Source organism: Chamaea fasciata, unplaced genomic scaffold, assembly GCF_029207755.1.
Source record: "Chamaea fasciata isolate MVZ Bird 193981 ecotype frontalis unplaced genomic scaffold, bChaFas1.0.hap1 SCAF_9, whole genome shotgun sequence".
Classification (NCBI taxonomy): domain Eukaryota; kingdom Metazoa; phylum Chordata; class Aves; order Passeriformes; family Sylviidae; genus Chamaea; species Chamaea fasciata.
The window spans coordinates 8,257,352-8,281,439 of NW_027094094.1; the positions used below are offsets into that span (position 1 = coordinate 8,257,352).

The 24,088-nt window shown below is 41.9% G+C and overlaps 1 protein-coding gene across 2 annotated transcripts; it reads left to right on the forward strand.

Annotated features, from left to right (window-relative positions):
• Window positions 1–89: 89 nt before the first annotated feature.
• Window positions 90–15,389, forward strand: DCLRE1A (DNA cross-link repair 1A). 2 transcript variants are annotated; one of them, XM_066190900.1, is made up of 9 exons: window positions 90–1,172; window positions 2,685–4,175; window positions 5,500–5,633; window positions 6,756–6,874; window positions 8,390–8,533; window positions 9,404–9,549; window positions 10,285–10,439; window positions 13,861–14,002; window positions 14,635–15,389. In XM_066190900.1, the coding sequence occupies exons 1-9, from the start codon at window positions 758–760 to the stop codon at window positions 14,799–14,801; spliced, it is 2,913 nt and encodes a 970-aa protein (XP_066046997.1). In that variant the 5' UTR covers window positions 90–757; the 3' UTR covers window positions 14,802–15,389. The 2 variants fall into 2 exon arrangements, with proteins under 2 accessions (XP_066046997.1, XP_066046999.1); XM_066190902.1 differs by lacking the exon at window positions 90–1,172 and adding an exon at window positions 2,087–2,193.
• Window positions 15,390–24,088: the final 8,699 nt, after the last annotated feature.

The window sequence follows — 24,088 nt, forward strand, 5'->3', positions numbered from 1 at the left end:
GCACACTGTGGGAGAAGCGGAGGAGCTGAGCCACGGCCGCCGTGACGAACCTGCGGAAGCGAATGAGCGGCCGCGGCGGGAAACGGCGGAGGAGGCGCCGCCCGCGGAACCGGCGGGACCCGCGACATCCCGGCCAGCGTCCCGGGACGTTCGGGAGCACCGGGACATCCCAGCGAGCGTCCCGGACACTGGGGCACCCGGGGACATCCCAGCGAGCGTCCCGGACACTGGGGCACCCGGGGACATCCCAGGGAGCATCCCCGACTTTCAGAGGTACTGGGACACACCGTGGAGCAGCACCGAGACCCTCCGGAGGAGCAGCACCGGGACCCTCTGGAGGAGCATCCCGGGACACCCCGACAACGATCCCGTAGCTGAATTCTTCCTCGTTTTGTGTTCAAATCTTTAAAATCTTTCTGCCCCCGCCGAGGCCGGGTGGAGCTTAGGATGCGGAGGGGAAGCTGAAGGCAATGGCTCACCCTGGAAGGCTTTGCAGACTCGGGCCCTGTGTCACGGGAGAAATTGCAAATGTACAAAGAGACGCTCATTAAATTACTTTTGGGATAGGATCCACCATGCTCCTGTCCCATAAGGGACTGCTGCTTGGTTTGTGGCCCAGTGTTGCTTTTTTAACATGGGCTTCTGGAGCCTTTCCTCAGATAGCAAAGAGTGGAGGGAAGAGAAAATATATTAGCGGGAGGAAAGGCAGATTTGTGAACTGTTGCTTAAAAGACAGGGGAATATTTCATGTGTTGCCATGTCTGAGGATGCTTTATTGGAAGAGGGCATTTGGGAGTACAAATCCATTAGGAAGCAAAAGCATCAGAGTAATTCACAGAGCATCTCTACTCCTGAGCAGGAAGTAAGTGATGGCAAGGGCAGGCCAAAAAGAAAGAGAAATAGGAAAAAGAAATCCACAGAGAAAACTGATACACCTCAGAAAACCAGGCAGAGCTCACGGCCAGGTCAGGATGTGGATCAATGTAAAGAAGACAGTAGTGTGCACTCCCAGGAAAGCGTGAGTAGCCTGGCAGAACAGAGCCCACAAAATGCAAAGCCCGTTCACGATGGGTTCTGTCCCAGCTGCCAGATGCCTTTCTCTCTGCTCTTGGTCCAGACACCTCAGTGGCACGTCTATGAGTGTTTGGAAACTCCAGGACCCGCTGAGAAAGGTATGAATAGAGGAAGAAAAATGCTGCTGCAAACCTGGCTTTTTAAAATTAAGCTCGAAATCTGAAATGGTAGTTGGTGTGACTTCTATCATGCTATGTTATGTTGTTACTGATCAGTCCTATTTTTGTATGAAATTTTTGCTTCTTTGTGAAGAACATGGAAATCTGACATGAAGATCTCCTTTCAGAAGCTAACCTCAAAATTCTGAGAAAGTTTCATGACTGTTTATCAAATTTTAGTATTTCATTGAACAAACTGAAGATGCATATTTGAAATAATGAAACCTGTTACAATTACTAAGTTAGTGTCAGAAAAGAACCTTCAGGCACAGGGGTGCCACTTTTGAGATCAAGATAGAGATTCTCTGTAGATATAGATTTTATTATCATGTATCCATATTGACATGTGATTTGTTCAGTTATCTGTGGACATTTGGAAGCTGAAATATGTCAATTTATTTGAAGTGTTAGCTTGTGTGCCAGTATGGTTTAGAAATTATATATAGAAATAGAGATTAACATGTCCGTATCATAAGACAACCATTTTCTTTTGAGCTCTGTAAAAGAAGAATAAAACTGACACATTCCAAATTCTGGTTTCATGGGGAAATACTATATCTGAACAGATTATCCAATTCATGTCTGTAATACACCTCATAAATTTTGTAAAACAGAAAGCATACAGACAGGAAACATGAGTAAAGGCTGTTTTAGGTAATGCAACCACTCTCCTTTTTATATTTTGATAACTTTCCTAGAGTTTCTTCTTCAGAACAATGACATGTCAGTCCTTTCATGTTGATTTTGGCAGTGCTTTTAATTTAAGGCAGGTGTTTTAACACCTTATTTCCATCTTACTCCCATAATTAACAGGTGAAAAGTCCTTCTAATGGGTTTATGCATTCACTTTAAAAGCCTGAAAAGTTAGACTGACAAACTGTCAGTGGGAAGGGTTTAGGGAAGAGCTATGTTTTGTTTTTTCCCCCCTAGCATCTCAATGCTGAATGTTTTCTTCATATAGGTAAATAGACTTTTTTTTTTTCTTAGTGTGTAATATCAGACACTTTGAAATTTCAGGTTAATTCAGAGTTGAGATTTGGTTGGTTTGTTTGTTACTTCTGTTTGAAATGTACTGGCTGTTTCTGGTGCTGCTTCCCTGAGCTTGTTGCTTGATTGGGAGACGTTTCTAAACCTGAAGCTGTGTGGTTACAGGAGCACAGCACCGAAACAGGGTCAAGTATTCTTGTGGTTAATGGGCTGAATAGCTCAGACATAGTGCTGTATGAGCAGCTGGTGTTTGGGTTTAGGCTGGAAGCATTCTCATTTCTCAGCTCAGAGCAAGAGGCCTTGGTAGCTTGAAAATTACTTTTTACTTGCACCTTCTGTCCTCCAGCAGCTGTATTTATAAGAAAAAACTCCTACGTGTTGTTTCATGTGTGATTTTTATTTTAACTGTGCCAATTATACTTCCAAAGGTATTAACATTACGTGTCTATTTAACTCTTTCCATAGAGTGTCCTGATGGTTTACTGTGCACCTCCACCATTCCATCTCACTACAAGCGTTACAGCCATTTCCTCCTTGCAGCAAACAGGGCAGGGGAGTATCTTGTAAACCCTTTGGGAACCACTGTGGAGTTGAAGATGACAGGTTCCGCTGCTGCAAAGCCCAGCTGTTCCTCAAGTTATGCAGAGGAAACCTCACGGGATGAGAAACCCTCTACTGAGATAAAGCACGTCCCAAATGATGACTGTGCATCAATGGTACGGAGTTCACCACAAATGAAGTCTCTAAATGTAATCAGTGGAAGTACTTCCTTTTTTGCAGCTGTTGAAAAACCTCAACAGACACTCCAGCTTCCTCAGACGGCAGATAATCGTTGTAAATTTGAATTTTTTGATTTTGCATCCTCTCAAGAAAGTGAAACAGGAAAAGATCTGTGTATTGAGAAAGATACAAGTCAGCCAAGTCTGCTGCAGTCAGGAGTGGACTTCAATGACTGTGAAATTTCTTACTCTCCACTAAGTACATGCGAAGAAAGTGAAGAGGAAGAAGAAGAGGAAGTAAAAGTGTCACAGAATAAATTATTCAAAGTGCAGAACTCAGAAGAGGACTCTAACTCTGTGGTATTTGAAACATTTGATGGACTTCTCTTACAGAGGAAGCCTCAGTATGAGCACACAAAAATGGAAAATTTCGTAACTAAAAAAAGCTTCTGTGAGGAAGAGAAAACACTGAACCATCCAGATCCTCAGCTAGGGTTGGTAGCCAGTGGATCCACTTTTCCTTCTAGTTACAAGGAGGCTGAACAGCCAGAATTGATTTCCTCTGCTGCCAAAACAGGAACCACAGAGTCAGAGGATGCTGGTGCTTGTGCTCTGGATTCTGGATCCATGAGTTTTACTGAGACATCATCACTGCTGGGCAGAGAAGGTGCTGGCTCTCTTCTGACACAGAAGAGTAATGTTTTGAGGGAGCCAAGTAACATTTTAACTCATACAGATAAAATGACTGCCAGTGCAATTGAAAAAACAGCTCACCAGGAGAGTTTGCAGACAGCAGTGGAGAAAAAAGGAAATCTTAGTACAGCTGCTGTGAGCTTTCCCAGCCCCATCTCTTCTAAATCAGTGCCATCTCTTTCACTAGCAACTATGAACACTAAATCCAGTCCTGCCAAAGAACTTAAACAAATGGACATTGGTGTTTTCTTTGGGTTAAAACCCAAAGCAAAGGAGGAACACAAAAGGGAGGCATGTTTGAATGAGAAAAAGCAGATACCAGGTTCAGTATCTCCTAATGGAAAGAGGCCCAGACAGCAAAAGAGGAAGGCTGAGGGGTCTGTGGAAAATGTGGAAGTGGTTACAGAAAGTTCAAGTAAAAATGAAGCCATTGCAGATGTACCTTCTGGTGGCCAACGAAGGTGGAGAAAAAAATTTAAAAGATTACCTACTGCAGGTGAAGAGCCAAGTAAAAAACACTGTCCCTTCTACAAGAAAATACCAGGTGAGAGGTAACTCGGCTTTTTGTAGAGGTTAGTTTATTTTGGTTGGAGTGTTGTCTTTTTGTCCTAATTTTACACTTCAGTATTTTTACTCTTGATAACTACTTTCTTAAATTATTTTTAAAATATATCTGGTTAATACATGCTCCTAATTTTTGAAATTAATCTTTTGCATTGCTTCAATTGTGCCTGAAAATAGAGTTGTCAATAGCAATCATTTCCTTAACACTAAGGTAAAAGAATTGAGTTTAACTTTGCATTTGAAATTCAGTAGTATTAGAGATAGGATTTATTTCAACTATGATAACAAAGAAAGAGAACCAAGCAGAAGAGTTTAGTTAAGAAAAGAGCCAAGAACTTCTCAGGGTCTCCTCAAGCAATTAGGTAAATTAAAGGATGATGGTTCAGCATCTTGAAAAGCTTCAGATGCTCACACCACTAAAGTTAGCTTTGTGTCTGGTACGTCCCAAACACTTGATGGATTTTTGGTTACTTAGATAAGGCTGCTATGCTTAGATCAGACTTGAAGTTCTAGCCTCAGTTAAGTGAAACTACTTCTAGTTCTAGAAGATCTGTGAAATTTGTGTAACATAAAATGAAAAATGAGTGCCACCAGCTGAATTAGTTCTGTGCGCTGTTTGGTGGTTTTAAGAAAGTATAATCCAATGGAAAAGGACTGTATGTTTACATTTTAAAGAAGTATTTGCAGAGAGGAGGGTTGTTTTCTATACATCCATCTTTATGCAACATCTTTATACAAATACTGAAAGCATACGATGGCAAGTCAGGCACATTTCATCTCAGCAGATAGATTTGAAGACCCCAGGTTGCTTGCTTAATAATTATGTTATTGCATGCTTTAAGAGAAATATTAAATTTAGAATAATTGAAGAATTGCAGTTTGACTGCAAAATGCAGTTCTGTTAAGCTGCAGTTACTTGTTTTGTGTTAAGACATTAGGATTAGATTTCAATCTATTTGAACTTTCAAAAATATCAGTTGAATGCAGATAAATGTCTCTTATTTGCTTAACCAGTTGCCATCTGCATAAGAGGGCAGCTGAACAGCATATTTGGGAGGCCTTTGAAAGTATTTGTTTGTGAACACTTTGTAAAATTTTTATTTTAGTGAGGGAAAATCTCTTTTTGCAACTGTTGACTGATACACAAAACATGTTAATCTTCAAATGGCTCCTTCAAGTATGTGCAGAGTAACTATTACATTTTAATTGGGAAGAAAGAAAGAACACAAAAGCAACACCTGATTAGAAATTTGTTCTGAACTGTGCATGTTTACTGATTGGCTTCTCTTCCTTCTTTGCTGTAGGAACTGGTTTTACAGTTGATGCCTTCCAGTATGGAGAAATTGAAGGCTGCACAGCTTATTTCCTTACACATTTTCACTCTGACCACTACAGTGGACTAACAAAAAACTTTAGGTTTCCAATCTACTGTAATAAGGTAAGGTTTTTCAAGATTGCTAATGCAGCTCTAATTGCCTTTGTACTGATGGAGGTAAATAAACATCTGTGGTTTCTTTATTGGGTTAGTAGGTATGTACAGAGGAAAATGCACTTTGTTTGTGAGAAATCCTTACCCTGATCTGACTGATCAAGAGGATTAGTGAAACATCCCTGGCTAGATACCATGAAAAAAAAAAACAGGTTTAAAAAGGATCTCTAGGGGTCACACAGACAAATCTCCTACACAATGTGGATCTACCTTCAAAGTTAGATCAGACTGCAGGGAGTATTTTGTTAGTCAAATTTTGAACATAGGCCAGATTTTCCCATGTCTCCTTGAAACCTGTTGCAGTGCTTACCTCTTCTGCTTTTTTCCCCTCAGCAATACATTTGGAATTTCCGGTTTTGCAAGTTGACATTGTAGCTTGTTTGTTTGTGTGTGTGCATCATGAAGAATCTGGCTCCATTTTCTGTGTATCTGTTCCAGTGATGGAAGTCTGAAATAGATTCTGCATCAACCATCAGTTTTCCATGTTAAGCAAGTGGAATTATTTTAGACTGATGCTTTGTGTCCTGTACTTCAGGCTGCTGAATGGCCACCACTGCCATTAGCTGTTGTATGTCCAACCAGCTCTTCTTTACTTGTAACATGGTAGGGCACCTTGCCTAATCAACACATCCAGAGCTTGCATCAAAAAAACTTTGATTCATTCAGGAGGTTTCCTGGAATGCTTGTGTCCTGTGCTGTCCTTGCAGTTGGAGTGACTGCAGTCCTCCATGGTAACATCCAGGGGCCTGTTACCTGGAAACTTCTTTAAAGAAGGTTTCACCCACCTCTTCCTCTTGACTTGATAGTCTGCAACAGATCTTCTTCCCCCTTGATTGCCTTCTCTCTGATTCCAATCCATAGCCTGTTGACAGGCTTTTAAAAATTTGCTATCTTAAGACAGCTTTTCTCATTTTTCTTTTTGAGAAGTGAAATGCTTCTGAGAGGCTTGATTATGCCCAGGGCCTTATAGTTTCTCTCTAAGCCAGACTGGCTTGGAGAGCTTTTTGTTTCTAAAACGATGACTGCTTCTTTTAGATTTTGTTCCTGTTTTAAATCCTGTCTGTGTTCCAGGTAACTGGCAATCTGGTGAAGAGCAAACTCCGAGTCCAGGAGCAGTATGTCCACGTGCTGCCGATGGACACACAGTGTGTGGTCAATGGGATCAAAGTGCTGTTCCTCGATGCCAATCAGTAGGTATCACTGCATTTCTTGTGGGAAATTTCTTACAGGTAGTTTAGCTTTTGAAATAGGTGAGTTGTCTTCAAAAATGATACAGGCTTTTTTGAATTTATTTTAACTTCCTATTTTTTTTTTGTATAGGTTGTGTTAAGCAGCTTTAGCTCCATAATTTTTTATATTCATTGTGAAGTTGAATGATTTTCTAGTGGTCTGGGCACTTCCTGGTTTTTGGTCTCTTCTTGGGGAACCTAGCAGATCTGGTTATCAGATATATTAGGTTTCTGTAGCTTGAACTGATAATAGGGAAATCCTGAGCTAAAGAAAAATGTAGTACTTTGGATCCTGTGTGAGACATAACCTAGCCAACATTTTGAAAATTGAACTTTGAAGAAAAGGCTGTTGAAATCTGGACAAGATTTCTATTGAATTTGGTGATAAAGGGTGAGATTTTGTCTGTTAGACTGGCACTGTGTGATAATACTGGGTTTAAAGTTTAGCAACACCTGACTTCCAGTCCTGTGCTCTTATTGTTCTGGCTCTTGGTATTTTTTTTGGCCATGGGCTAGAGGAAGACTCCCTTCTCTGCAGTACGTATGTTGAAACACAGGACTGTCACAGCTGGTTTGAACATTGTTTAGTGTAGGATTTGTTTATACTTGGAGAGATAAAACTCCATTAAGTCCCCTGAGAACCCTCTCTAGGAATGAAGGAAGCCTTGCTGCTCATGTAATTTGTATACTTCTCATTTTTCCCATTTGTCCCTCTGATTCTCTGCTCCCATTTAAAAGCCGTACATACCTTAGCTACAAAATTCAGCTTCTTGAAGAGTTCACCAATTCTGTCATTTTAACTTTGTTTCATGCCAGTTTTTCTTTTTTTGAGATTTCATTTACCCTTTGCAGATTATGTATCTAAAATAGTCCCACCCAGGTTTTCCAGTCTGAACTCTTGCCCTTCAGAAAGCTTTGGCAAGGAACTGCAGAAGGCACGATGGATTCACTGTCACCAGTAAGGAAGTTGTATTTATAACCAGGGAGTTCTGGATCTAGGGCAACATTTAAAATCTGCAAGCAGAATTTAAAAGAAAATGCTCCAGTAAGTCCTGCAGGAAAGAAGATGAATCTGTAGCAATACAATTCTGTTTCTCTTGAACAAGAATGCTGTTTCCCCTTTGAATCAAGTAATAGAATGATTGCAACTGAGGCAGGATCTTTGTCGTGCCTAGAAGGTAGCGCATCCCAAAAAGGCAGTTAATGTTTGGTTGCTTTACTGTTGATGTGGGTTTTTTGTTTCTTCTTTCCATCTCAAGTGAGAACTTAAGTCAAGCTTGTGTGTGGCCATAGGATTAGCTGCAGAATTCCTCTAGAAATCAGGAATTTCTAGCTAAATTAGTCTGCACAGTAGCTATGATTTAAAATGCTATTCTGGACGTGTTTCTACTACTGAAGAGTGGTCTATCTCTTGAAGTAGTTTGTCAGTATAGAGAGTTGACATAACTTGTGTGGATTTTTTTTCTTTTGTTTCAGTTGTCCAGGTGCAGCAATGATCCTTTTCTACCTGCCAAGTGGGGCTGTTATTCTGCACACAGGGGATTTCAGAGCAGACCCTTCCATGGAACGCTATCCTGCTCTGATGGGCCAGCAAGTCCATACCCTTTACCTTGATACCACGTAAGTTGTCTGGAAATGGATTTTTGTTGTTGTTGTTTATTCTTTGTCTTTTCAGTTTAGTAAGACTTTATATGAACCAAATAAATGTAAGTGTACATGACATTGCTGTGATAACACTTGTTAGCTCTATTTAGTTTTGAGTAAAAGCAGATATTTATTAGGAGTCCATGTATGTGTAGCTTGTTCATTGGTTATGCTGTTACATTAGAGAATGGAAGTGGGTGACAGAAAGATGCTGAAACATTTGCTCAGATCACCATATTGTTTATAAGTGGTATTGAATTCTGATTGTCAAAACTCATACATTAAGTGTTCCACTCTAAAACAAGAGGTTTATGGAACACTGGTTTTCAGTGGATTCAACTCTATTACAAAAGGAGGTGTGCAGGAGTTCAAAGGTGGAAGAATGCCAAAAGGCTGAATCAGTTTTGGGGATTTTCATTAGACCTTTCTCTGATTCATGTGTATAAAATTGTTTTTGTGTGGATGGTGACTAATGCCCAGCTGCAGACTTTTATCTCTGTTCCATATGTTTCTGTGAATGTGTAATTCTGGTTTGTGTGTATGACAAAAAATAGACATAAGGATATAATCAGGATGTGATACAAATATCTAGCTTGCAATAGCTTTTGGTATTTATGAAGAAGAAAATGTAAAATTCAGTGTCAGAGAGAAAACACTGATATGCTCAGTGTAATTTTTGTTGCAACAATTTCATTTGGGCATCTCAATGTTTCTAATAGACTGCATTTATACAGAAGAATGTCTTTTTCACTTACTGTGTACATGGAGTTTTGAGGGCCCTCAGGGTAATTTCAGATGTCTCTTATTTTTTGTAACAAAGTGATATATTTTGTTTCCATGCCCCAGATACTGTAGCCCTGAGTACACCTTTCCTTCACAACAAGAGGTTATCCAGTTTGCTGTCAACATTGCCTTTGAGACAGTGACTTTAAACCCAAGAACTCTAGTTGTCTGTGGCACTTACTCCATTGGAAAAGAAAAAGTTTTCTTAGGTATGTAGAAGAAGTGTACTGCATCAAAAAACTAACTTAATAACCAATTTAGCGTTACAAGATGGCTTTCTTGAAGATATAAAAGGTTTTTTAGTCTGAAGGTTTAGATATTGTGTAAAGAAATTAAATGTATTTAATAATCCTCTTGCTATTTTTTTAGTTTTCTAATCAATAAGTTTTGACTTTCTGAAAGAAATAGTGTTCTACCATGTTGGCAACCTTCCCCCCACACTGAATATACATGTGGCCAGTTTATATACTCACTGTATGAACCTCTTTAATTGACTGTGGTGAGAAAATTGCTAAGGGTGATTAAAAAAATAAATAAATGAGGTCTTTATGACATCTGTCATAGTCTGTCTGTCTTCAATGTGGGCTGGTTGTCACATATTCCAAAAACTGCATGTTTCTGGCATCTTTGGAATAAATACCAGTTCACCTCAGTAACATTCTACCAAAGAAATATGACATAGAATTTATTGAGGTACGTCTCCTTCTTTTTCCAATTGTCATGCAAAGTTCTGCTGCTAAAATGTAGGGGACAAAGGGTTTTAACACCCATTATAGGATTCTCTTCTTAGTGTTAGAATACAAAACACTATATCCTGTTGAATATGGATTTCTTTTCTAACAGTAAAAATGATCTTGTACAATAATCAGGACTATCTCCAAAACAAGCCAAAAAAGAACTCTTACAATTTTCTTTATCTGATTTCTTCCTGATGAATCCTAAAGCAATTGCTGAAGTTCTGGGCTCAAAAGCAAGTATGTCCCGTGACAAGTACAAAACCCTGCAGTGCTTGGAGTCAGCAGTTGTTAGTTCCCTCATCACTGTGGACTGGAAGGATACTTTGCTTCATGTTCTTCCCATGATGCAAATTAATTTTAAGGTGAGTTCAGAAAATGGACTACTGTTGATGAACCTTTTAATAAAATTCTCTTGGCTTCTCTCAGCCAGTGCTGTGTTTGGTGTTTTTTAACCTCTTGTCAGATCATATTTATTTAGTGGAGCTTTGACATGTAGCAATACATTGAAAATGAAATGCAATTAAACATTAATAACTTCTCCAAACGTGATGTGGTGCTTGTACAAGATAAGGTGAGGCTTGTTCAAAGACTGGCTCTTTGCAGGCCTTTTTGAAGTAGATTTATGTAATGACTGCCTGATCTGTCCTCTTAGCAATTAATGTATTGTGACATGGAGTTCCTGTTTTCAGCTTGTCTTTTACCTGGTCCAGTGTAGGAAAAGTCTAAAAAGGATATTCTGCCTGTGAGCCACTGTTTTGAGGCAGCCTATGAACATGGCCAACTACTGGTTCTCTAGTATTTGTCACAAAAGCAAGTAAAGCAGTTAACTTTAAAACATTATTTCATCTAAGTTGATTTCAAATGCACATATGGTTGAGATTTGAGACACTGAGTTTTTGTTGTTGAATGTTTTTTCTGGCAATGTCTTAGTTTGGAAAGATGACTAACTCCTAGGTTATTCTAAATAGACTACAAAATACTGAAGGGCAGCAAGGTAAAGCAGGAGGCTCTAGATTAAAAGTAACCTGGAAGAAAGAAAAAAACAGTGGCTGTTTATGCCTTACAGGCTTGGATTCATTTTCCTGTTTTGCTTCAGGCCTGCTGTGCCATCTCAAGCAAATCCTTCAGAGCAAGATGGTATTTAGCTGCAGGACTAGTCAAGGTTAGAGTTGACCTAAAAAGGAGTAAAAAAGGCTATATGGTTTGGATGGAGCTGCAGGAGATGGAACTTAGTATCTTAATGCTTTAACTTTGTTCCATGATGTTTTCCGTGGTAGGGCGGAAGATGAGTAATGGAAATATGTATGGATTTATTTTTAGTGTGTTGTGTTGTCTTCAGCAGTAATTATTTTAGTTTCTTCTGCAGATTTCTGGGTTGCTAAGTCACCTGTCCCAGCATGCATGGATACTCACACAGCTGGACTTTCAGGGGGTGATCGAATCCTCAAGGGCAGCTTTGCTTCCCAGAGAGAGGCAGCTGTGTCATGCAGGGTCTCACCTCTGGGATCAGGAGGCTCTAGACAAATCTATAGTGGGACAAAAGCCATGCCTGGACTCTGAAAAGGGCCAGGAAAGATGAAAAGCACAATGATCTAGTGGGTCAGAATCCTGGTCTGACAGCAGGGCCCCCTGTGCTGGGGCTGTGCCCTCAGGTGTGGAGCTGTGTGGTCTCGTGCCATCATTAGTGATGGTGTGTCCATTTAAGCTGGGGACACTTCCAGAGTGCCAGGCTGCCACTGAGGCTGCAGCTGGAGGAGTGTCTGGGTGGAATGTACTGCCAGTAAAATGTGGAGAATTTTAAATGTTTAAAGATGAGTTCATATGATCATTTATCTTACTTTTGGATTTGATATATATTAAGAAAATACTAAAAAAAACCCCAGAGAAGTGGTATTTCACTGCAGTATTTGGTTTTACCCCAGTAAAATGTAGGGATTGCTACATGTACTGACAAATGGCTGTTCTTGAATAAGCCAGATGAGTTTAAGTGGTGTTAGGGCTCGTGGTAAATTAAATATTTAATCATGTTTGAGTGTTTTCCTACCTTAGGAATCTGTTTGTGCACACTGCTGACTTTAGTGACACTCTGAATATCAGGCTGTCATGGTGATTGAAGGAGGTTGGTGTAGCAGTGAAATATATTTTCCATTCAAAAGGATGGAGGTTTAGAACAGTGTTGGCTAAAGCAATAAATGAAGAAATTGGAATGTGTATTTAAAATGGACTTGTTATGAGCAAACACTGTAGTCATTTGTTTTGGGGAAAGAGGCTGTCTTTTCCAAAATGCATGCATGGTTCTTTTGGAACAAACAATTTTTTGTGACTCAAAAACTGAGGCTTTTGCCTAACTTGACTATGCAACGGAAAATTTCAAGGGAACTGAGTTCTGTGAGTATATGAATCTATTTCATGTTGTTTAACTCAGCAAGGTTTTGTACTGGCATTGAGGTGAGACTTTCAGAAGTGCTTGTGATTGAAATGCACAAATAATTTTTTCATAAGATTGAAATTGCATCCTTAATGTCAATGTTGCACATTTGATTTATAACAAAATTCAAAAGCAGATTAGCATTGTTAATATAATATCCATTGCATTTGAAGTACTATATTTAGACTTCATTAGAGCAAGGGGAGCAAATACGTGAATAATTACCTTAATCTATATTAATCCTCCCAAAATGAAGTATGAAGGAGAATTAGACTGCTACAGTTATACTTTTAATCAAGTGAGGACTGAACATTCACAGTGTATTCAAAGTCACAGCAGTGAGCCATAATTCCTTTTGCTGAATGAAATGTCTGCTGTGGTAGGGCTTTTAAAAATTCTTTTGTGTACCTGGTTTGATAGATTCTGTATGTTGCTACTGGGCATTGTGCTGAAGGTGGTGTTAAATGTGGCAGCTTTCTGCTGCCCTGTTTTATAGTTGTCAAGTGTCTGACAGGCTGGGTAATGTTCTATCACAGCCCATCTATCCCCCTCTACCTTCCTTTTTAATCAGTCTTTATTTTATAGTCCTCTCCCTCCTGCTAATATAAAGTTTGACTTTGAGTTCTGTAACCTTTTAGGACTTTCAAATTAGGAATTTGCCTGTAAGATTTTATACAGGACACATGAAATTGATTTTCTATTTTTAACTTGAAGCAATACTGACTTTGCTTTATCCAGAAATAGGATTGTACATACTTGGAAATTTTTTCAAGGTAATTTTCTTTTTAGAGTGAGAAGATGAGAGGTGGTTCCTTCCTGTCTTGAAGAGGTGGTAAAACATGGGTTAGTGCTCAGAGCGATACTCAGCTCATGCATTGGCTTGCTGTAAGGTTTTTGGGGTAGGTTAATTAACTCTGGTTACTTCTGGGCATAAGCAGGTGTCAGGACCTCTGTGGCACTGCAAATTAACCAGATGATTTTGCACTGAAGCTGCATTTCATCATCCTCTATCTCCACTCAGCTGCTGAACTCTAGTTTAGAGGAGGAAATTAATGATTTGCAGAGCAAGGTTTATAAGAAGGTGGGATTATTCCTCATGTGTTCTAAACTGTAAAGCATAGCTGTTCATATGTGCCTAATTCAGATGAAGAAATTGAGATCCTAAGGGACAAGTTGTTTTGCAAATGTCAATGTTTATCATTAATAATTTCAAGGTAGAAAATCATTAAAATTAAAAAATACCAGCACATGAAACTAAAATGTAGTCTGAAGTCTCTCCATCATGAAATAGCCAACCTTTATTCTAATTAGCTATTTAATGGGATTAAGTATATGCCATATTTTTTTTTCCACAGGGCTTGCAAGATCACTTGAATAAGTTTTCTGAGAATTTTGATCAAATTCTGGCTTTCAAACCTACGGGGTGGACCTACTCTGATTCATGCCATTCTCTGGAGGATATCAAGCCTCAGACAAGAGGAAAAATCACTATATATGGTATGAGTGGCAAAGATTCAGTGGATTTAGTTTTGTGTGGATGCTTTTCCTATTTTTGTTCTGGAAACGCCTACTGATTTTTGTAACTGCTGTGGTAATTTTTTTGGTAACTCATTGAGAAACTGAACAGATCTCTTCAGGAGAGGTCTGTGAAAGGAGTAATCGAGAACACCATACATGCAGATTTTTACTTAAATTTTTCCCCTGTCCTTGTCATGCAAATAAAGATTTTCATCTGATACAGGTAGAGATGTCAGGGATGGAGTCTTGGCCTGACTGATGCTGGTAGCAGTGTAGTTCCAGGGCCAAGATTTCATTCTGTGTCTTATTTATTTCTGACAGAGTGTGTCTTCGTCTCAGTTCTTATTGGTGGGTGGAGCTAAATCCCTTACCATTCCTTTAACCAGGTCATTGATGTTGCTTAGCTTGCACTGATGAATAATTTGGTGACTTAATGCAAGGTAATTTTCCTAGAAGGGAAAATTGGAGAGGGGGATGTTGTTTTACCTTAGCTACAAACTTTAGATCCCAAATAGGAATTGTAAAAACCCATTTATCCAAAGTTTCTCAGCTGGGAGGCTTGGAGAAAGCTAAGTGGACTGACAGATGGCTGTGATTTGTTTTCATTTCAGGGATTCCTTACAGTGAACACAGCAGTTACCTGGAAATGAAGCGTTTTGTTCAGTGGTTGAAGCCCCAGAAAATCATCCCCACTGTAAATGTTGGTGACTGGAGAGACAGAAGCTTGATGGAAATGCATTTTAGAGACTGGATGACCGAGGGCAATAGGCATAAATAAATATAAGGAAGAATGTGTATTTCAAAGGTAGTAGGCTGGAATGGGAATTGAATTCCTGTGAGTTTTATTTATCTCCTTTTTCCACAAAGCTTTCTTTAGGGAGGTCTAAACTGCCATTCTTCGGAAAAAGAAAAAAGCACTTTGCTTTCTTGTGTATCTGCTACTTTTTTTCCTCCATAACTTACCATTTTTGCAAGTTCATATTTTGGGTTTTGTTTTTATCTTGCTCCTTTTCCCCTGTTCCTAATTTTCTTCAGGTTGTGGAGATGCTCAGACGTGTAATGCTGGAGATTAAACAGTCCAGGGTACTTTCTGAAAATAAGTTATTGTAATAAATGAGACAATACTAAACTTATGTCACATGCTGTCAACTCAGGCTTCAGAGAAGCTCATTTCATGAGGCAGAACTGACTACTGTGGTTTAAATCCTGTTTAAGAAAAACTTACCTTGTGAGAGAGGATTGACTTGGGCTCCTGCAGCATTTGTACTTTAGACAGTTGTTTACAAAAGACATTTTTACATTCTGCTCAAGATGTTCTGCTTTTTTTTTCTTTTGTGATACTTTTTAAAATAAAGAATATATCTTATGCCTATGTGTTCTTTCTTTGCAAGATGCATTTCCTTTCAGTGCCAGAGTTAGTAACCTGAACAACCTGTCTGCACCATCTTTGGTGAATGTGCTGTGTGTGTTGCTTGTCCAAAGTTGCTCGTGTCCTCTGTAGTGCCAGTTCTCATCACGTGTTCAAAGCACAGGGCTGGTTCCTCACCATGTAATCTCCACTGGGCTTTGCAGAGTTGTTTATATACAGATTTGTCACCTGAATTCTGGAAAAACAAAAAAGGCAAATACAAGTACTGGCAGCGGAAAGGTAAATTTCACTTTGCATTTTTTGCTGTGATTCCTACCAGATTATCCAGTGCTGCTTTTTCTGTATCTGCCTGGAGTTTATGTACTGAAGGATGTGGGTGCATGCAGGCACACTACTAAAATTTTAATCACTTAAAATAAAAACTGTTCCAAACTTCCAGCATGGAAACACATGTAAGGAATCATCCCCCAGCCCCTCAGAGTAGCTTGTCTGGAATCTTCATTGCTATTTTATGTTGTAAAAACATTTTTTTTAATTATCAATGTAACTATAAACACATCCTTGTCTGAGTGACAAGCTCTGTAATGTGAAGTCACTTGTTTTATTTCTGTCTTGTGAGAGAAATAACTGAGAAACTGATGGCAAAAAGAATCTTTGTACTAAAGGAATTGTGAATGAGTATTTCACTGACATACGGCATTGTTAAATGCTTCAGTTTAAATTAAGCACTTAAAGGAATCTCAAGTTTTTGTTTTACATCATGCATAATGCTAGCTGGCTGTCACAAGAACTGGAAACTGTCTTGAACTGGACTGCTCATTTGTAGGATTCCACTCCTTTTTGGAGGTGTATGAAGAAATATCTTTTATGGCTTTTGCAAATACCAAACCTGAATTAATGCCAAGTACAAATCAGAGCGAATTTGGGGATTCTATTTGGCAGGCAATTGTTCTTACCAGTTGAATCGTTAAGGAATTATCCATGGGTTTTTTGGCTATCAGGGTCTTTTTCCTGACTAATTGCACAGAGTATGAGAGGCTGGAATAAGCAATCCAGAGTGAAATCTCAGTCACAGCTCAGACATCTTCTTGCTTCCATAGTTGCATTTTCAAGAATGACAATTCCTACAGAGAATGAGTGTATTCTGGTTTGTATTTGCACTTCCACCATCTGGTTTTTGTGTGTAAGTGAATTCTGCAGCATTTAATCCACCTTCATGGTAGGAGATCTCCATCTTACCCACTTACTTGGCTTCCTTTATATGGAAAAAAATGTATTTTCAGAATCCAAACTCAGGAATAAATTGTTTTTGTTCTCTTTACAATAAAGAAGAAGATTGCTAACAGGGTTAGATTGCGTGGGAGGACGTACAAGCAGATGTGGAAAACTAAATATAACAAGAATTTTGTGGGAAGATGTGTGGCAAGACTCTTTCCCTTGTCTTGGTGGTTCCAAGGGGTATGTCTCTGATCTCAGCAGTTTAAGTCCTTGGGGGAGCACAGACCTGGGATAAACAAAATTTCAGTGTTATTGTACAGATGTCATTAATTAGGACTTTGAGTCTGACTCAAGAAGAATTGAATTTTTTTTTTCAGTCTTTGGGCAATGTTGGCATTAGAGATGGATTAATGAAAACATTCATTATTTTGGTTGAGAATGGGGGTTCTAACTACAGCAAAGGTGCCACTTTTCACAGTCAGTGGATGGGGACTTACATCTCTGTGGTGCTTTAGAAACACTAGACCAGGGTTCCCTGGACATTGGGGTGGAGGAGTCAGCCTGTACTGACACAAATATTGCCAGATTTCACTAAAGTTTCATGCCTGTGAACATCCCAGAGGCTTTTCCTGTTTGTCTGGTGCTGACAGGCTCAGGGTAGGAGGCAAAGCAAATGAAAGGGGCAGCTGCAATGCTCGCTTGATCGGCGCCCAGAGTGGCTTTCAAAGCCAACCTCTCTAAAGAATCACTTTGTATTTCCCATCAAGACTCCTGCTCTGATTACATATCACCCCAACAGGCAGATAAATGAGCTAAAAGCAACTCTGTTGGAAAAGGGTGGCAGGAGGAGAGAGGGGAGATGAGGAGAGCGGCTCCTGGCTGTGCTGACTCAGGCACTGGCTTTCAGGCTGGCTGTGATAAAGGAAAGCACCCACGGGTTGTGCCCACCGCTGGGGCGGCACGTGTGGGGCACTGCAGAATAAAATCATATGGGCAGCTAAAGGGAACTTCAAGGTGCCAGTATCTCTTTAGAGCTCAACGTGAAATAACAATTCACGTAGCAATATGTGAAACAATAGCAACCTGGAGTGGAGAAAGGAACTGAGATGCCTTTGGCATGGTTAAAGGATTTCTCTCATTTGATCAAACCTGTCTGCTCGTATGAGCTTCATAAAGGTTGTTAGGATAAATTGCCATTTAAGTTTGTTTTCTTTTTAAGGAAATTTGACTTCAGATACATCTTTCATGCAATTAGGGATTGATTTTGACTGAACATGAATTTTGAATTTGAGCACTGCTTTGGTGGCATTGTGGGAGGCTTATTTCCAGGTCAGGGTAAAGAGGCAGTTATTGCTTTGATGTGTTTTCTGTGCCTGAGTAATTTTTTTGAGTTTTCTTTGGTAGAGAAAAAAAAAAGCAGCAGGTGAGTATTGAGAACAAGAGAATGCAGCCCAAACATTTCCATCCTCCATTAGCTACAGAAAACCAGCTGCTTCTCATTTCAGAACCAAAACAAATAGGACCATTACTTTTAAGGGTGGGTCACAGGCTGCTTTATGTGTTAAGGATTTATAGTGAAATGATGAAATTTGAAATTATATTCAGTAGCCACCATTCCAAACCAAGTGTGTTTGCAAAACATTCAGTGTTAACGTTTGTAAACCACACAGTATTAGTATGTAATGGGAGTTATGACCGAGATGAATGAAATTCACAGGAAATACTGAAAGCTTGTCAGTAGCAATCTTAAAAATTGAAGATCTTGTACCTAGGTTTCATATCTTGGTACAGATTATAAATGTGCATTTGGAGTGCTGATTTTAATGTTCTCCCCAGCAGTGCAGAGAAAAGCTAGAAGGGAGATTTCAACCTCTTAAAAGATATAAGGATAAGACAGTCTGTTACTCTTTGCAGAGAAGAAAAACAGCATGGGAGAGCTGACTGCTGCCCTCCCACTGAACCTAACCAGCTCTACCTGCTGTCTGCAGACAGGTTTGATGGAGGGGCTGCAGCCCACAAAAGCAGAGCCCTGCACCTCCTGGAAGCCTCTTCTCTTTTTCCTTTCTACTCTGGACCTTTACCCATGGTTGTACAATGGCACCTTGTTATCAAAGCTCCAGCAAATACTTTGGCAGGGAAGAGGATTTTCCACTCTGTCACATCTGCTCTGGTATCTCAGAGCAGATAGTCCCTTGTTTGTGCCAGTTTCCAATAAATTCTTATATAAACCAAACACAGTTTTAAAAACCTTTAAGCTTTCCCATTTGGTATTTCAGTCAAACTTTGTTCACCTTTCCTTCTGTATGTTGTCTTGCTTGTTAGGGGTAGAACAGGAAGAAAGTTCACCACCTCAGGGAAAAAAGATACAAGCAATGCACCAGAGGAAAAGGTGACACGAGGACACAAACGCCAACAAGGGTGACTTTGGAGCAGAGTTCAGCAAGACCAGGGCTGGCTGTGGGGTTGTGCTGCCTCCTGCTGCCTCCCACCCCTCCTGCTTGTCCATCACGATCTTCCTCCCTGCAGAAGCCGTGATTTCAGTGAACTCTGTTGTGAGAAGCAAAGTTGATTTTTTCTGATCACTCCAGTCGTTTGTCAGCTCCTAGCAGAGACCTCCCCAACTAAGGCACTGCCAGCAGCAGGATCTGACCCACTTTTCAGCTGCTGTTTCAGAGACGAGATGGATTGGAGCATTTATCTCAGCAGGGCTTCTTCAGTCAGAGAAAGGCAGGCTGGATCTCTCTTGTTACTGAGGCCTTGTTATTTACTTGGCTCTCTGCCCTGCTCTTGGTCACATCTGTTGCCTGAACAACGGAGGTAAAGCTGAAATTCTACTCTTTGTGCTGCTACCCAGCGACCATCTGAGGAACTGAGCTCTACAGCACAGCAGGAACGTGGTTTTCCACTGACACCTTCATGGGCACAGCCCAGCTCCTTCCTTGGAGCTCACCTGTGGGGCCAACAGGCAGGCAGGGGCAACTGGCATCCCACAGAATCGCTGGGGCAGGGGCTGACAGCCCTGTTGGGCAGCGGGCCCTGGCAGGGATGTTATGGACTCTTGGTGCCTTCCAGGACATGACAAACATTTCCAGTAATGTGCGAAGGCTCCTGGTTTTCTGCCATATAAACCCAAAGTATTATTCTGTATTTGACAGAGGAGTGGCAGGGAGAGGAGGAATGCAGCAGGACAGTGGTGTGCAGTTAGTGACAGCTCATTAGGAAATGATTAACTACCCAACTGCCTTGGTAGATTAGTGGGGTGGAGGGCAGCAGGGATGCCCCCTGGGCTCATTTGGCAAAGGATTACCCAAAACACAGGAGAAGTCAGGCTGAGGGCAGCAGGGTGGGAGGCAAGCAGGGAATGACTCTGGAGCTGCTGCCAGCAGGAGCTGGGGGTCTGCATCCTCCCTGCCCACACCAGCACCACCGCCAGGACCCTGCCACCACTTCAGCTGGAGTAACTCAGGGAATTTCGTCACTCTAAACATTTCCAAACCTCCTTGCTGCACACACCATTCCCTGACAGTGCCGTGGCTTTATTCCACCCGGAGGACCACGGCACGACCGTGGCTATCATCTCTTCCCCCACGGCTGCTGCCCACAAAAACTGCCCCAAGTCGTCCCACCTTTCGACCGAAAAGCCCGGGAGGGAACGGCTTGGAGCCGTCAGCTGTGGGGAGGAGCTGTGAGCAGGAAACGTGCTCCGCTTGCTGCCGTCCGCAGAGCCGGCCCGTCCCGCACGGAGCTGCGAACCGAGCGGTGCCCGGGGCTCGGGGCTTTCTGCAGGATCAAACTCACCCGGGGGGAGCCGCCGCCGCCCCGCGCCTTCCCGGGGAGCGGGAGCGGCCGCCCGGCATCGCCGCCCGGGGACACTGTGTCCCGCCGGAGCCACTTGACACAGGCGCACGCACACAGATCCCGCCTCCCGGCTTATTTTTTTTTTTTTTTTTTTTTTTTCCCGGCTCCCGGTGCGGCCGCGTCTTCCCCTGCCTTGGATTGAAAGCAGTTTCCAAGTGGCTGTAACATTTTTAAATAGTCTTTTCAAGATGGAAGACGGAATTCAAAGGAGGCTTTTCCATGGTTCCTGGGTAGAGGGAACAGAAAGGGACCTGCAGACACAGGAGACACTGACCCAGAGGTCTCTGGAACCCGCGGGGCGGGGGCGGTTGCCGCAGCCGCTGCGGTGCCTTCAGCAGATTGTAATTTTTTAAAGGAAGTTCTAATAAAAGACCCTGTCGGTAACGATTTTGTGGCTACCCTATCTTCCCCCATGACTGCTGCCCACAAAAAGTGCCCCAAGTCGTCCTGGCTTTCGATCGAAAAGGCTTTTTGTACTTTACTCTGTACTACGAAAAGGCAACTCTTGTGTTGTTTTCTACGCCGTAGTAATAAAGTTGGCAATTTCCTTTTGTCCCGTTCGATGCTCTGCTTGTTCCCCGTTTGTTTCTGTGTTTGTTTCCCTGTTTGTTTCTGTGCTTTGATTCTGTTTCTTTCTGTGTTTGTTTCCGTGTTTGTTTCCGTGCTTTCCGCGGCCCCGGGCGCTCCCCGCTCGCCTCCCGCTCGGCCGCCGCTTCTAGTCTTTGTGTCTTTGGGGCCGTGCCGCGGCCGCCCGCAGGCGCAGCCTTTCGCTGCTTTGGGCATTCGCTGCTTGAATTTCCCTGCGCTGAGGGCTGTTAGTTCGTTCGCGGCTTTGTGGATTCCGTCTCTCGGGTCCTGGCTCGGCTCGGCCGTCGCCTCCTTTTCCTCGGCACCCTCGGCCGTCGCCTCCTGCCATCGCCTCGGGACATCGGCTGTCGTAATGTGTTAGCCGAGACTCCCTTTTCTTCCCGCGGGAAAAGCCAAAGCTTTATTCACATCACTTCTTTGATGCAATTTTTACAGATCTCGTGTGCAACTTCAATTGGTTCCCAACTTTCTTGCCGATTTCTCTATTGGTTACTAAAAGGTATTCTACCTGTCCGTCAAATCGATCTATTCTTGGATTGGTTCCATCTTTTCTTGACTGATTCTTATGGTACAAATCCCTTCTTACAGGTGCATTTGGTTTTCAACCCAGCAAGAAAGAGGTTGTTATACGAAGCAGTTTTGAGACCAAGATTGTTGTTTTGGCACGGGAACTTGCAAATGACTTAGAAGAAGTGGCAGGCTAACTTTGGCAATTTAGCAGAGCACGCCTGATTTCATGAGGCCTTTCTTTTAGAATTCTTTCACCTGTCACCACATTCTGTCTCTGGCATGGGTAGATTTCATGATGCCAAATCAGCTTCTATCTTCTGTTTCTCTCCAAAGAATTGCAGTGCAGTTGTAATACTTTTCCATATTCCAGCAGCACAAGGGAGAGCAAACCATTGCTGGAGATTTTCTCACCACTGTCAAGATTGGGAGTGGAAACAGTGTGGGAATTTTCTGTGATGCAGAGGAGGAAGGTGCTTTTGTTCCTTCCCTAGCAAAATCCTTCCCTCTCTCTCCAGTCATCCTTGTAAAATGCAGGAAATCTAATGGCCCTCATTCACCCGGTTTTCATACCCAACACAACCAAAGGGACAGCTAACATCACCTCATGGTGCCACAGCCCACTGAGAGGTGTGGGTCACTGGTGTGGGGCCCCTTTGGGGTTGGCAGCTGTGACCACCCCCTCCTGCAGCACAGTCATCCTGCTGTCTCCTGGCTGCCATCCCAAAACACCCCTGCACTATTCCCAGCCTTGTGATCATCAGCATTTGGGCCACTGGCAGAACATAAAAAGACAAATGGATGGAGAGGTCCCAGGGTGACGAGACCACGGTGCAGAGGATGTTTCATTCCGGTGCCAGAGAGATTCGACACATATTTACCCTGGGTTATTTCAATGTTCTAGCTGACCTTGAGGGCAGGTGCTGTTTACTGACACTTGTTTGAGGCTAGGAAATAACCTGAAGCAGATTTTAATTTTTTTTTAAACACCAAATATAACAAAAATGTACTTAAAGGAGAGAACTCCTGTTTTACCATCTTTGACATATTTTTTTTCCTATCCACAGTCCCTCTTGCTGTTTATAGTTGTTCCTTATGACTGAGTTTTCCTTCCTCTTTGTTCTCCCCCCTAACTACTCTTCCACTACTGGGGATTTCTCAGAAATGTTACGCTGCCAGAATTCACTTTTATTCTTAGAAACTGGAGCACAAGGGCAATTGCTTGGAAGCAAAATGACATCTGTGAAGAATGACTTTGGGCATTGAATAAAATAGAAGAGGAGCAAATTGGAGGACAGAAGGCCAGAATTCCTGTAGGGCACTTAGTTAGTTTAAGGACATTTAGCATATAAATGAGGTTATTTTGGCAAAAAGTGTCCTGGTGTAGAATATGTGACTAATCAGTAGATGCTGCTCAGGAGCAACTACTCAAAAACATTGGCTTCTCCCGGTTAAAAAAACTGTGCAACCCTCATCACTGATGGAGGTAGTATCCTTCCAACAGCCTTGAGGCATAAAACATGGCTTTATGCTGTGTTTTATAGGCACAAACAAAAACAGATTTCTTGGGAAAACTTACAGAGGCAGGAAATAAAAAAAACATGTAGCTCAGTGATGTCCCTACTGATGAACATCACAAACATCCAACATTTTAAAGGAAGATTAGCACCACTGATAGGCATGATCTTAATGCTCCCACCAATGCTTCAATTTCATGTTCCACTGCTGGGTTATAAACAAAACAAATTCTCAGGCACAGACTGAGTCAGGCACCCCAGGATGAAAAACTGAACGTGGTCAGACATTTGCTGTGGCAAGTCTAGTCCTGTTGCCACCACAGCAGCTTGGTGCCCTGCAGAGTGCTGGTCCTGCTGTAAGATGGAGCCACCAAGGAGTTGTCAGCAGCAAGCAAAGGGCTCCTGGTCACTGAGGATCCTTGCAATGAAGATATGGTTTAGTTTGAAGTGATTTTCCTGAATGAAAGATTTGTATCAACTTTGTCTGGCTTCTCCACTTCTTTAAGGGATGCAATAAATTAGAAGGTGATAAGGGGCCAAAAGGAACATTCAAAAGGAACATTCAAAATTCCAGTGGCATTTCTAGGAACGGCCTGGCATGCCCCAAGTTCCTCGCAGTGCCTTGCTGGCCAGCCTGCAGGAGGGAAGTGGCGGTCTACAGCGAGGCATGTACATGGAAGAAGTGTTTATCCCCAGAAAACAAACCAAAAAAGCGCTTGGAGCACCTCAGATTACCTTGTCATCACCAAGCACACAGTCAGTACATGCACTTTCTAGCCCCTGCTCTGCCCGAGGGAGCACCAGCAGGGAAGCAGCATTGTAAATATTGGTGTGTTCCCTAATGGGCCTGAAGAGCTGGATGAATCCATGTGACTGAGAAGATTTCCACAGCCCCTGCTGGTGCAGCTTTCCATGAGCAGCACAGATGTTGTGAGCCAGTTCCTTGAAGGGAAGTGGGAACATCGCCGCACACTCCCTCATGACAGAGCAACTGAAGGGACTCGGGTA

Coding starts and splice junctions, on each gene's coding strand:
- DCLRE1A (XM_066190900.1), top strand. CDS start 758: ATGTCTGAGGATGCTTTATTGGAAGAGGGCATTTGGGAGTACAAATCC. Junction 5,634..6,755: donor TTCCAATCTACTGTAATAAG/GTAAGGTTTTTC, acceptor TCTGTGTTCCAG/GTAACTGGCAATCTGGTGAA. Junction 9,550..10,284: donor AAAAGAAAAAGTTTTCTTAG/GTATGTAGAAGA, acceptor TGAATCCTAAAG/CAATTGCTGAAGTTCTGGGC.